This window comes from Phyllobates terribilis, unplaced genomic scaffold (genome assembly GCF_046119375.1).
Source record: "Phyllobates terribilis strain yellow unplaced genomic scaffold, ASM4611937v1 Scaffold_11__3_contigs__length_659146591, whole genome shotgun sequence".
NCBI lineage: Eukaryota > Metazoa > Chordata > Amphibia > Anura > Dendrobatidae > Phyllobates > Phyllobates terribilis.
The window spans coordinates 213,985,730-213,999,337 of NW_027362771.1; the positions used below are offsets into that span (position 1 = coordinate 213,985,730).

Here is a 13,608-nt window from a genome sequence, read left to right on the forward strand (position 1 = left end):
ACGTCATGCTGATTGACAGCCAGCTACCTGCAGTCAATCATCATGATGACAGCAGTGACACTGCATCGACAGAGCAGTGTGGAAAAGAAGGAACTGCTGTGTCGATGTGACGTCACTTGAAGTGGAAGAACTGCCGACATGAGTGGTCCAGAACCCCTTTGAGGGGGGAAAGATGATCGCAGGTCATAACAGGAGGGTACTTAGCAACTACCTGCCAGTGAGTTCTCAGCCCCATAGGGAAAAATATAAAGGTCCCTGATAACCCCTTGCAAGTCTTATGTTTTGTGTATACTTGGCATTATATAATCTTATAAATACACAATTTTGCTCATATGCCAGACAGCTACTGTTTCAATTTGTAGAATATATGGTATGATTTCAGTCAAATGAAGCCAGCCATGTGTCAAGCTTTTTAATGTCTGCAAATACTGCATTGAGTAGTTGGGACTGGCCATTTATTTAGTGTCTGCAGTATTATGTATTTAATTCTAATGTTACCTGTTGACCATGTACTTTATGGATAGGTTGGGTCTACCTGAGCTAGAGATGCTCTTTGTTAGCCGCTTTCTACTTTGGTTAGTAGAGTGAGAGGTTGTTAAATAGATGTAACACCTATAAAAAATTAGGCAGTGTAATATTCTCTAGCCTTAATTTACAGAGATTTTCCACTACTGATTTAACCCCCTTTCATTTGTCCTAACTCTTCCTAACGAACACTTTTCTAATACAATTTTAATACCTGCCCTGCTACTGTAAGCTTATCTCTGTGTGAGTTATATATCCTTCTGAGTCTGGCTCTGCTGCATCCAATCTGGTGACCAAAATCGGACGAACAGAGCAGGGCACATCACTGGTGATGGCGGGGCTATGTCTCAGTGAGTGACAGAGGTCTGGGCACGCATGCTCAGATCAGACTCACTCTCTGCGTTAATGCCGCTTTGAAGTGCCATCCATTTATTTAACGAGCCCTGCAATGTGCTGGTCATTAGAAATATATCACAGTTCTTGTCAGCTCAAGGCACAGCACTTCAAAACAGCAAGCAGTCAGAGGAGAGTGAATTTTGATGTGAGCTCGGTCATGCGTGGAGCAGAGTGACTCATCCTGAATGATGCTTTGAAGTGCCGTGCCTTCAGATGACAAGCCCTGTGATATACTTTCTAATAATCAGCCCATCGTAGAGCTTGTCAGCTGAACAGATGGCACTTCCAAGTCTGATCTGTGTATGGGTGCTCAGACTGCTGTCACTGACCGAGACATAGCCTCTCCCCCACCAGTGACGTGCCCTGCTCTGTTCATCTGATTCCAGTCCCCAGATCGGAAGTAGAAGAGCCAGTCAAGGATATATGACCCACAGAGAGATGAGCTTTCAGGAGCAGGGCAGGTAATAAAAGTATATTAAAAAAGTGTTAGCTAGGAAGAGTTAGGACAAATTAGTAGGAAAACCTCTTTAAGTGAATTTAGTGCACCTAAAATCTAATCTTACTGTTCTAGGAAAATAACCTGTTATCTTGTTATAGTTTGCTGCATATGAACACCTACATCCACAAAATATAGTTGACAGCTTCTGGTGGTTTTATGACTGTTGGTTAGGATGTTAAAAAAATAGGTAATACATTTTAACAGCCTTTTTCATGTAAGTAAGGAGTCCATTAGCGTTATTGCACCTGAACTTGGAGACCAATAGTTGAATTGGGAACACATTTTCCACAATATCCTCCACATCTTCCATATATTTTACTCCCATCCTAAAAGAAATACATGACAAACAAACATGTAAATGATAGTTCAGTTGACAAGATTAGTAAACCAGTGAGGTTAGGTAACCTTATTATAAATCCCATATTGTAGCAGTCCTAAAGTCCTTAAAAACTGAAGTAACTTGAGCCCATCAAGGCTCACTCTCTATTTGCAAATTCATGTCATTTTTAAAATTAACAGCAATACTACTGTTGTCATTAAAGAGGTTGTCCGGTAGAAAAACGATAAGTCTGCAGTCACTCTGTGTGACTTCAGACTTATGAATCCCCCCAGCGCACGCACTGTGGGGATTCGCCGGTTTCAGACGAGTTATACATACCCCCGACCCTGTCGGTGCGTCCGTGTCCTCTAGTCGGCCATGCCCACTAGATGGCCGCGTCTCTAGACAGGACGCGGCCTTGGCTCTATACAAGTGTATGGAGCGAGGCCGCTCCCACTGGCCAGGGATATGTATAACTCATACATGCCTCCGTGCGTGCGCTGACTGCAGACTTATTGGTTTGGACGGAAAACCCCTTTAAATGACTATTAGATAGTAAATTAGCCTGACAAAAGTTAAAAACCTCAGAAGAAAGTGACTTGTGCTACAAGCATTGGAAGAGATGTCTATTGTTGGAATTAATAGCTGGACTATAAGAACGACCTTGTCCTGTATAAAAAGCTTTAAACTACAGTATTTACTTTACATGAGTTACAATTAAGGACAAAGCAATAAATATTGTATTAGTAAATAACTCATAAGACCATGTGCACACGGTGCGTTTTTGGTGCGTTTTCGCTGCATATTTGCAGCGCAGAAATGCCCCAAAAATGCTAGATAATCCGTGTGCCAGCTAATGCAATGACAGTCCTGAAGTGCTGCAAACATGATCAGGAATTTTCCTGTCAGGATTGTCAATGCGTTTAAATCTGCAGCGTGTCAATTCTTTGTGCGTTTATGTAGCGTTTTTCACTCATTGACTTGAATTGAGTCAGTCAAATCTGCAGCAAAAATGCAGGTATAAAAAAATTTGCCGATTTGTTGCGGATGTTTGCTGCATATTTGATTGACTCGACTCAAGTCAATGTGTCAAAAAAGCTGCAAATATGCACAAAGAATTGCCTGCGGGAGACTACTCCTCCCATCATCCTACGGCCGCTTCCGCTGATAACAGCGAGAGCAGGCGCACCTGTGGGGAGAAGTAGTCTCCTCAACCGGCGTCTGGGCGCAGTGTAAAAAAAAAAATGTAAATAAATGTATATTAAAATAAAAAACACCTTATACTCACCCACCGCCATCATCACAAGAGTCCCACGCCAATCCAATCACCCGGCAGCATGCTATACACTGACAGGAGCGCAATCTCTCCCAGCAGTGTATAGAGCTGAGTTGATGGGACTGAGGTCACTTGAGTTTATCAGCTGAAGATCAGCTGAGAGCTCCAGTGACCTCACTTATGGCACTGGTGCTGCGTGAGAATTTTCTCACGTAACACTGATGCAGTAAGTGAGGTCACTGGACCTCTCTGCTGATCTTCAGCTGATGAACTCCAGTGACCTCACTCCCGGCAGCTCAGCTCAGTGCTATACACTGACAGGAGTGTTGACACTCCTGTCAGTGTATACAGTGCTGTCCTCTACAACAGTCACACCAGTGATTGCAGGTGTAACTGCTGTAGAAGTGACCCAGATCGTTGTGGGGCACTAGATTATGTCATCACGGCGAACAGGTGAGGAATATGGTTGTTTTTTATTTTTAGCTTCTTACAGGTGACAATGGCTTCAAATGGAAAGGGCGTTAGGTGAGTATTCAGTGTTTTTTATTTTTAAATATATGATTAAAACCATGTGGAATTTTATTTAATATAAAAGACTTTATTCTGGCAGTGTCTTTATTTCAAAAACTTTACTATGCCCTCCATAGATGCCCTCCATTACTAACTTGGGCTTCATGTCAGCTGCCAATACAAGGCTGACATAAACGCCAGCCCTATTACCTCAGTTGCCACCGCAACAGGGCAAGTAGGAAGAGTGGAGGCTAAGCGACAGACCTGGGGCTGCTGAGAGCTGATATTATTAGCCTCGGAGGAGGCCAGGATCCATGGCCCCTTCTCTGGCTAATAATATCAGCCCACAGCTGTCTGCCTAGCCTTTGCTGGTTAGATTTTATAGGGGAACCCTACGTCAATTTTTTTCTGGGGTATCCCTGTAATCTAGCCAGTAAAGGCTAAGCAAACAGCTGTGGGCTGTTATTAATAGCCAAAGAACATTTTTGGGTAATGGCCCCTTCCCACCTATAAATATCAGCCCACAGTGGTTGGCTTTCCCTCTGCTGGTTATGAAAATGACGTGGGAGCCCAAGCCATTTTTTTTAATTTTAGGCTATGTGCCCACGATCCGGATGTAGCAGCGCTTTGGACGCAGCATATGTTTGGGTAATCCGCAGCCTCAGATGTACTCATAGTAGACTTGGGATTTCTAGAAATCCCATCCACTATGCTGTAACATCTGGCCACTGCAGGTTTGACGCTGCATTTCCTGATTATGGGCACATACCCAACCTCACCCACAGCATGTCAATTTCTGTAGCTAGTCTCCGCTGCAGATTTTGACCAATTGAAATGTCATTACATGTGGTGGATCTGCATGTACTGACAAAACAAGTGCGGCATTAGAACACAGCGTTTTGGACACAGCGAAAATATGCTGTGTCCAAAGCACTGCTAGTTGCTGATCATGGGGATGTAGCGGCTAACCAAACAGCTGTAAGCTGTTATTAATAGCCAGGGGCTAAAAATAGCAGCTCTCTGCTGCCCCAGAAATTACATGAATGTGAATTAGAGCTAATGGGATTGGGGTCTATGGGATTAGGTGTCACTGACACCAAGCCCTTTGTTTAGTGATGAAGAGGTGTCAACCAGACACCCTCATTGCTGTACAAAAACGCTTACAAAAAACGCATAAAAAAGCATCAAAAACGCATTAAAATTGCAGCAAAACATGCGTTTTTGGCACAGCGTTTTTGCGGCCAAGGGATGCAGAATCCTTGCAGAAATTCTTGCAATCAAATCCTGAATATGAGCACATACCCTAATTCCTATAGGCTAAAAGTTCCCCATTCAAATTAACTTTTGGGTGTTCATGCCTTTTTCAATGGGCACGGGGCAAAAAGCTGCTGTCAGAGAGCTCTGGCAGCAGCTTATTTTCCCTGAGAAAAAAAGAACTGGGATCTTAAATTTCAACTGTTCAAACCTTTTAACCCCCCCGGAATTATCAGTTGGGGGAGAGATCGAATCCCCCCATACACATTCGATCTAAAGTGTATTAGGGGGAGATTTCCGCTTTTAAATTACCTACTCAAAATTATCCAGGCTTCTGTATTTAGGAATAGATCCATTTTGTTTCATGATAGTAGTACACTTATTGAAAAGAAGAGTGGCCAGAGTACAAATTATTATTTGAGTATTGGCAATGTTAAAGAAGTTGTTTAAGATTAAAGAAAATCTATCAGCAAGTTTTGCTATGTAATCTGAGAGCACCATTATGTAGCTACACAGACCCTGATTCCAGTGATGTGTCACTTACAGGTCTGCCTGGTGTAGTTTTGATAAAATCAGTGTTTTCTCTGCTGCAGATCTAGCAGTTCTCTGAATGTTGAGCTCTGTATAACTTCGCCCACATCACTGATTGGCAGCTTTCTGTGTATGCTGTTGTGTCACCCCAGGCCTGGATGCCACAAACTTGTAAGGCTGTGTCTGAGAGCAGGAGGGAGGTTCTCTGGTCATGGACCATTTGCATGCCGCACCTCCTGTCCCAGGCCAGTAGGGGGAGCAGGCTGCCCCTATAAAAACTGGTACTGAGGGCAGGGTTAGGGAGACCAGGACCCACTTCTGAAGTATCCAGAAGGGTTCCCAGAAGAGAGGGATAGGTCAGCCGCAGCTGAGGAGTCCAGGAGGCAAAGGAGGAACAGAAAGCCAGGGACAGAGGCGACAAGAGCCGGTCCTGGCAGAGAGAAACTACATACCGGACACTGGGGTCCAAGGCTGTCAGGGTTGCAAGCCCTGCAGCAGAAAACCAACCCGCAAGGGATTTCAGGTCCTTTGGCCTAAAAGCCTGGAGGTTCCGCCACCCAGAGGGACCGGTACAGCACGGAGAAGCTACAGGTACCTAAGGCCCGAGTCGCAAGCCATACAGGCGTAGTACACGGCAAGCTCAGGGATGTGGGCTATAGTACCACTAAAGGGGAAGGTAGTCAGCAAGGGCAGAGAGAGAACGGTAGGCCTACTCACCCTGACCAGCGGAGCTCGCCTGAATGCCCTCAGACACCCTGGTCCATTCCTACCCTGTACTCCTGTTGGGTCTATGATAAGATCAGTAAAAGACCCTGGACTGCATTATTGGACTCTGTGTGGTTACTGCTGCGCCTGCACCATCACCCCCAGCATCCTATCACACTGCCCTGAGGCTACACTCCTCCCGTGGAGAGTTGTACTATTCCCTGCTGCATCCCCAACACCAGCCTCAGCGGTCTGCCTTGCAGCGGCGGTCCTCCCTGACCGCAATCCACGGGTGGCGTATTCGGACATTACCTAAAACACATCATAGACTACCACTGGTCTGACCACCCTGAGCCACGGGACCGGGTCGCCACTACTACTCCCAGCATTGCCCTGAAGTCCGGTCTCGAGTGCCCCACGGCCCAGGGGGCGAGTCAGCTTTGGCGTAGTCGGCAGGATTGAGACCAACCCGCCACAAACGGGTATTGCGTGCCTGAAAAAGACTGTACACGTACCTGAAGAAGAAGTTTCCCGCCATCCAGAGCCGTTTCCCGCCATTTTCAGCCATCTACCGCCATCTTCCGTCGGTTCCCGCCATCTTCAGCCGTTTTCCCGCCATCGGACGCCATCTTCAGGACGCCGCGCGGGAAGAAGAGGGGAGTGGATGTCCAAACCACGCGAGACCCGAAGCTCCGCCCCACGCACCGACGCTGCGCAAGGTCCTGGAAGGGAGAGAGAGCGACGCTGACGTCACCAGGACGCGACGCAAGGTCCTTGTCTGGAGCAGCACCAGCGGAGCTACGGCCTACAGAAGAGGATCGTCGGAAGGTAGGCCACGCTTAACTAGGGGGGAGGAAGATGACGGACACGGAGGGGCCTTCTACAACCAGCGGGGCTGCAGCAGCGGTGATGCCGTTCTCTATGCCCTACATCCCCGGAGCAGCCTAGCTGCCCCAATACTCAGGGGAATCCTATACCTTAACTGACTTTAGGGAAAGACTGCACAGTTTGTTCAAAGTTTATCCCCTGACCGAAGAACAGAAAGTGAGCATTCTAACGGGGCAGCTCACCGGTGCAGCCCAGCGGGAAGTGAAATCATGGTCAGATGAAGAGAAAAGGACAGTAAAGGACATTCTGACCCGTCTGCGGAGTACCTTTGATACCCGTACCTCAGCAGAAATCAAAATGCGGTTCTATGGCTGTAAGCAGCGGGCCCAGGATAGTATCAGAGACTATGCCTTGAACCTGCAAGAAGCCCTGAGAGCTATCAAACAAGCTGACCCTGGTAGCGTGCAGGACTCTGATAAACTGTTGACTGACCAGTTCATAGAAGGTCTGCTGTCCAGCTCCCACAGAACCCAGCTGCGCCTCATGGCCCTACAGAACCCCGATTTGACTTTTGCGCAGTTTAAGGATCGGGCCATCCGAGTGCTTAGAGAACCCGCAGCAGGTGGCGCTGTAGCTTCCCGGCGCCCTGCCATCACTTACCACCAGGGGGCAGCGCCCTACCCCGGAGACCTTGTGGGGGCTGATGCACAGGCCCTAAATCCATCCCAGCCTGCAGACCTGCACCATCAGGTCCAGGAGCTAACAAAGAGTGTGGCTACATTAACCAGGACCGTATAGTCATTGCAGGTGGAACCGTCAAGACCAATCGATCTGGCTTCCAGTCCGGAGGATGTCCCGTGGCGTCGACAGAGGAGGATCCCGCCGTTCAGAGGGAGGCCCGCCGACCGCTACGCTGAGGATGGACAGCCGATTTGCCGCCGTTGCAGTCAGCCAGGACACATAGCAAGGTACTGTACTTTAAATGGGTCCGACCTGGGGCAGAGGGCCAACCCCCAGGCATAAGGTCATCAGGCCCATCTAATTGGCGTGATAAGTACGCGGGAGGACGCCTGGTCTTACCGTAGTGCTGGACGGTATCCCCATGAGTGCACTGCTGGACACCCGCTACCCAGACGATGACTTAAGCATCATTGCCAGCAATGGCCAACCCGTGCCGCAGGTGGGGTTCAGGAGATGACCATCAAGATTGGTAAGGTGGAACTGCCGGCACAGGGAGTGATCATTGTGGACATTGACCGTCGTGAAAGTCACCCTAAAATAACTGTGGGTACTAATGTGATTGAAAACTGTCTTTCAGAAGTAATTGTGATTTTACAGCAGGTGGCGATGAATGCGAGCTCCAGCCAACAGAGGGTCCTACAGAAAGAGATAAAAGCCCTGATGAGACGGCAGGTAGAACTGTCTGGTGGTGAGATCGGTAGCGTAAGAATGAGTGACCCATTCCCCATTTCCATGCCTCCCAAAAGTGAAATGATGATCTGGTGTCGGACTGCAATCGGGTTGAGAGGCAGAGACTACCAAGCCATGGTAGAACCCGTGTACTCAGACAGCAGGCCCACCATTTTGACAGCCAGGTGGGTGGTTGATGTCCGTCATGGGAGGGTGCCCGTTCGTATTCTCAACATTGGGGTGAGGGAGGTACACTTACCCAGGCACGCTACACTTGCCAAATTGTTTGCCGTCCAACACAATGCTATCAGGGCCGTGGAACCGTTGCCTCCATCTCCTCAGGCGGAGGGTAATGGCTCCCAGAAACAAAAGGAGGACTGGTGCCAGAAACTCCATGTGGGTGCTGACTCCACTCCCCTGCACCAAAAACAAGGAGTCTACCGGGTGGTTCAGGAGTACGAAAGAATCTTTAGTAAGCACCCGCTAGACTTCGGCTGAGTAAAAGGGATAGAACACCATATCCCCACGGGGAGCCACCCACCAATAAAAGAGAGACACAGGCCTGTACCCCCTGCACATTATCAGAACGCCAAGGGTATGCTGAGAGAAATGAAAGAAGCTGGGGTCATTAGAGATAGCTGTAGCCCCTGGGCAGCTCCCTTAGTTTTGGTAAAAAAGAAAGACGGTACCATGAGAATGTGCGTGGACTATAGGCAAATCAATCGTATCACCCATAAAGATGCGTACCCGTTACCTAGGATAGAGGAGTCTTTAGCAGCTCTAAAATCAGCTAATTTCTTCTCTACTTTGGACCTTACTAGCGGGTACTGGCAGGTTCCTGTGGCAGAGGCTGACAAGGAGAAGACCGCCTTCACCACCCCGATGGGTTCAACTGTATGCCCTTTGGGCTCTGTAACGCACCAGGGACCTTCCAGAGGCTGATGGAATGATGTCTAGGGCACCGAAACTTCGAGACGGTCCTCCTTTACCTGGACGGCGTGATCGTCTATTCGAAGACTTACGAGGACCATCTAAAGCACCTGGCCGAGGTGTTCGAAGCCCTGGCAGGCTACGGCCTGAAAGTGAAGCCTTCAAAGTGCCACCTGTTAAAACCAAAGGTCCAATACCTAGGACACATGGTGAGTGCAGAGGGAGTAGCCCCCGACCCCGACAAAGTTACAGCCATCAAGAGCTGGCCAAGCCCCTCTAACATCAAGGAAGTGAGGCAATTCCTCGGGTTGGTAGGCTACTACCGAAGGTTCATCCCCGGGTTCACTAAGATGGCAGCCCCTATGCAGGACCTCCTGATAGGGCAATCTAAATCCAGAAGTCACAAGCCACCCTTCAAGTGGGACAAGCCGGAAGAGGAGTCTTTCCGCCAGTTGAAGATGGCCCTCACGGGGGACGAGATACTAGCCTACCCCGATTATGGCCAGCCTTTTATCCTCCACACAGATGCCAGTAATGTGGGGCTGGGAGCCGTACTGTCACAGAACCAACAGGGCAGAGAAAGGGTGATCGGGTATGCCAGCCGGAAGCTGAGGCCCACTGAAAGAAACCCGGAGAACTACAGCTCCTTCAAGCTAGAATTCTTGGCAGTGGTGTGGGCCATCACAGAACGGTTTAAGCATTACCTGGCCTCCGCAAAGTTCACCGTGTACACGGACAACAACCCGTTGACACATCTGGACAATGCAAGATTAGGTGCCCTAGAACAGCGGTGGATGGCCCGGCTATCCAATTATGACTTCACAATCAAATACCGAGCAGGCAGAACCAATGCCAACGCAGATGCCCTATCAAGAATGCCCCACCTACCTGAAGGAGAAGACGACTCAGAAGAGCTGGAGGAAATAGAGCTCCCTGCGTTCCAACGGTATGGGGCCACTCAAGATTCTCACCGGGTAAGAGACAAAGACTTAACCACCGTCATGTTCAACCCCTTACCCCACCACGGCCGGGCTGAAACGCAAGATAGCGACCCTGCAATATGCCTGGTGAAAGACATGTTAACCCAGGAAGACGCTAGCCCTGGCCCGGACGCTCCAGAGGAAGCCAAGCAGATATGGAATGAGAAAAACAAGCTATTCCTCTACGAGGGTAAGCTGTGCAAAAGGCTTGTCAACCACCGGACGCACGAGCTGACCTGGCAGATAGTGGTCCCAAGGCGAGATGCAGCAATGGTCCTGGAGGCCTACCATGACAGAGCGGGACACTTCGGGTGGAAGAAACTGGAGTTCATACTGAGAGAGCGGTTCTACTGGGTCGGCATGAGAAGGGCCATCGAGAAGTGGAGCAGGGACTGCGGCCCATGTCACCTCAGAAGGAAGGACCGTACCAGCCAGCAGACACCCGTGAGGCCCATCGTCACCAGGCAGCCTCTTGAGCTGGTAGCTCTGGACCATGTGAAATTGGCTCCAAGCTGGTCGGGCTATATCTATGCCCTGACAATTGTGGACCATTAATCCCGGTTCCTGGTAGTGGTTCATGTTAAAGACCTGACTGCCCAAACGGCGGCCAGAGCCTTCCAGCAACACTTCTGCCTTCCACATGGGTATCCGGAACAGGTCTTGACACATCAAGGTCCATCGTTTGAGGCTGAAGTATTCCAGGAGTTCTGCAACCTCTACGGCTGTAGGAAAATTCGGACAACGCCTTACCACCCGCAAACCAACGGGCTGTGTGAAAAAATGAACAATATCGTCATTGATCTCCTTAAGACGTTACACCTGGAAGAATGCAGCCTGTGGCCGGAGAAGCTGCCAGATCTGATTGACTTGTACAACCACATCCCGGTGAATGCTACAAATTGCACCCCGGCTTACCTGATGCGAGCAAGACCAGGTAAGCTGCCGATTGACCTGGAAATGGGAGTCCTGACACCTGAGGACACCTCCCCAGACGCGGACTGGGATACGGAACGGCGGCTACAGTACAAGAAGGTACAGGAGAGTGTGGAGAGGAGTCTGGCTCAAGCGAGGGAAAAGCAAGAGAGGCTCTTCAACCAACACGCCCCTGCTGGTCCCCTGGAACCTGGTGAGCAAGTCCTGAAGCGGAAGAGAAGGTTACACAAGCTGGATGACCAGTGGGAGAGAGACCCGTACACAGTACTGCAGTCCGACCACGACAACCCGAAGGTATGTGTGATTACCAAGGATGGAGGCGAAACCACTAGTACTTTTTCCAGGCACCACCTAAAACGGTGCCCTGAGCAACTACAGAGTCCAAGTGAAGATCAAGATGACCTTGAACCCGCAGAGGACAAGGAAGAGATGATCAGCACAGTTCTCAGAGAGTTCCCTCGGACCTGGACTAATAGTGGTACCCGTCCTACACTTCCTTCAGCCTACCCAGCAGGAGCCTACAGGAGGACAGGAAGAACAAGAAGAGCAAGCGGCCCCAGAGGCGGAAGAACCCACGCCAGCAGCCCAGGAGAGTCTACCCTCTGCTGACAGTGAGCCTGCCATACCTGCGGTAAGCCAAAGGACCCGCAGACAGCTACCTGCCCTACCTGTACACCCAGCTAGTAGCTGTACCCTCAATGATAGTGGGGAAAGCCAGGCTGGTCCACCACCAGACAGTGGGTTAAAGAGGTCAACCAGGTGCACTAGGGGTCAAATGCCAGCTCGCTGGAAGATCTAAATGTATAATGTATATATTTAATGTGTTATGTTTGTACCTTGGTTAGTAATACTGTTTTCCAGTTTTTCATAGTGACAAATGGACTAAAAGGTTATGAACTTTGAGTAACAGGGACTTCCTTGTAAATATGTTCGGAGCCTAACCAAAGGAAAGAATAAAGACTGTCAAGGACTCAGGGCAAGGACAGACCCCTACCTGGTTAAGGCTCCCGTTATGTTGGTGAAATGGACACCCAGTCACGGATCATACTGTGACCCTCTTCTTTTGTTGGTGAAATGGACACCCGGTCACAGGCCATACTGTGACCTAAAGAACTCAATATGTGGTGTTGTTTGTTGTTTTCTTCTCTGTTATGTTTATGTTATAATTTATACCCTGTATCGTGTTTCTTGTTTAGTCCCGGAGTACTAAGCTTTCCTAGGGGGGAATGTGTCACCTCAGGCCTGGATGCCACAAACTTGTAAGGCTGTGTCTGAGAGCAGGAGGGAGGTTCTCTGGTCATGGACCATTTGCATGCCGCATCTCCTGTCCCAGGCCAGTAGGGGGAGCAGGCTGACACTATAAAAACTGGTACTGAGGGCAGGGCTAGGGAGACCAGGACCCACTTCTGAGGTATCCAGAAGGGTTCCCAGAAGAGAGGAACAGGTCAGCCGCAGCTGAGGAGTCCAGGAGGCAAAGGAGGAACAGAGAAGCCAGGGACAGAGGCGACGAGAGCCGGTCCTGGCAGAGAGAAACTACATACCGGACACTGGGCTCCGAGGCTGTCAGGGTTGCAAGCCCTGCAGCAGAAAACCAACCCGCAAGGGATTTCAGGTCCCTTGGCCAAAAAGCCTGGAGGTTCCGCCACCCAGAGGGACCGGTACAGCACGGAGCAGCTACAGGTACCTAAGGCCCGAGTCGCAAGCCATACAGGCGTAGTACACGGCAAGCTCAGGGACGTGGGCTATCGTACCACTAAAGGGGGAGATAGTCAACAAGGGCAGAGAGAGAACGGTAGGCCTACCTACTCACCCTGACCAGCGGAGCTCGCCTGAATGCCCTCAGACACCCAGGTCCATTCCTACCCTGTACTCCTGTTGGGTCTATGATAAGATCGGTAAAAGACCCTGGACTGCATTATTGGACTCTGTGTGGTTACTGCTGCGCCTGCACCATCACCCCCAGCATCCTATCACACTGCCCTGAGGCTACACTCCTCCCGTGGGGAGTTGTACTATTCCCTGCTGCATCCCCAACACCAGCCTCAGCGGTCTGCCTTGCAGCGGCGCTCCTCCCTGACTGCAATCCACAGGTAGCGTAGTCGGACATTACCTAAAACACATCATAGACTACCACTGGTCTGACCACCCTGAGCCACGGGACCGGGTCTCCACTACTACTCCCAGCATTGCCCTGAAGTCCGGTCTCGAGTGCCCCACGGCCCAGGGGGCGAGTCACTGTACATTAGCAGAGAGCTGCTAAACAGTGGTGGGGGTGGAGTTACACAGTGCAGGAGGACTGCATGGCACGAAACAACTTATCCTCTAGTGATAATCCCCTGCTGATAAAACACTAATTTTATTGATTCAACAACACACAGCTCAGAAAGTGATAAATCACTGGAATCAGAATGTCGGCCCCTTTATAAAACAAAACCTGCAGCCAGAATCCCTTTAAAAAAAAAACACAACTGCCTACTAAAATCAGTGCTACATCAGTCCATAAGTTGCATGT

The 13,608-nt window shown here is 49.6% G+C and overlaps 1 protein-coding gene across 1 annotated transcript in view; it reads right to left on the bottom strand.

The window, feature by feature from the left end:
* Positions 1-1,335: 1,335 nt before the first annotated feature.
* Positions 1,336-13,608, bottom strand: part of ADAMTS20 (ADAM metallopeptidase with thrombospondin type 1 motif 20) — a 342,835-nt gene continuing 330,562 nt past the window's right edge. Inside the window, exon 39 of the mRNA XM_073652029.1 lies at positions 1,336-1,746. Within this exon, the coding sequence (XP_073508130.1) occupies positions 1,657-1,746 (90 nt within the window). The 3' untranslated portion in view covers positions 1,336-1,656. The remainder of the gene's footprint in view (positions 1,747-13,608) is intronic.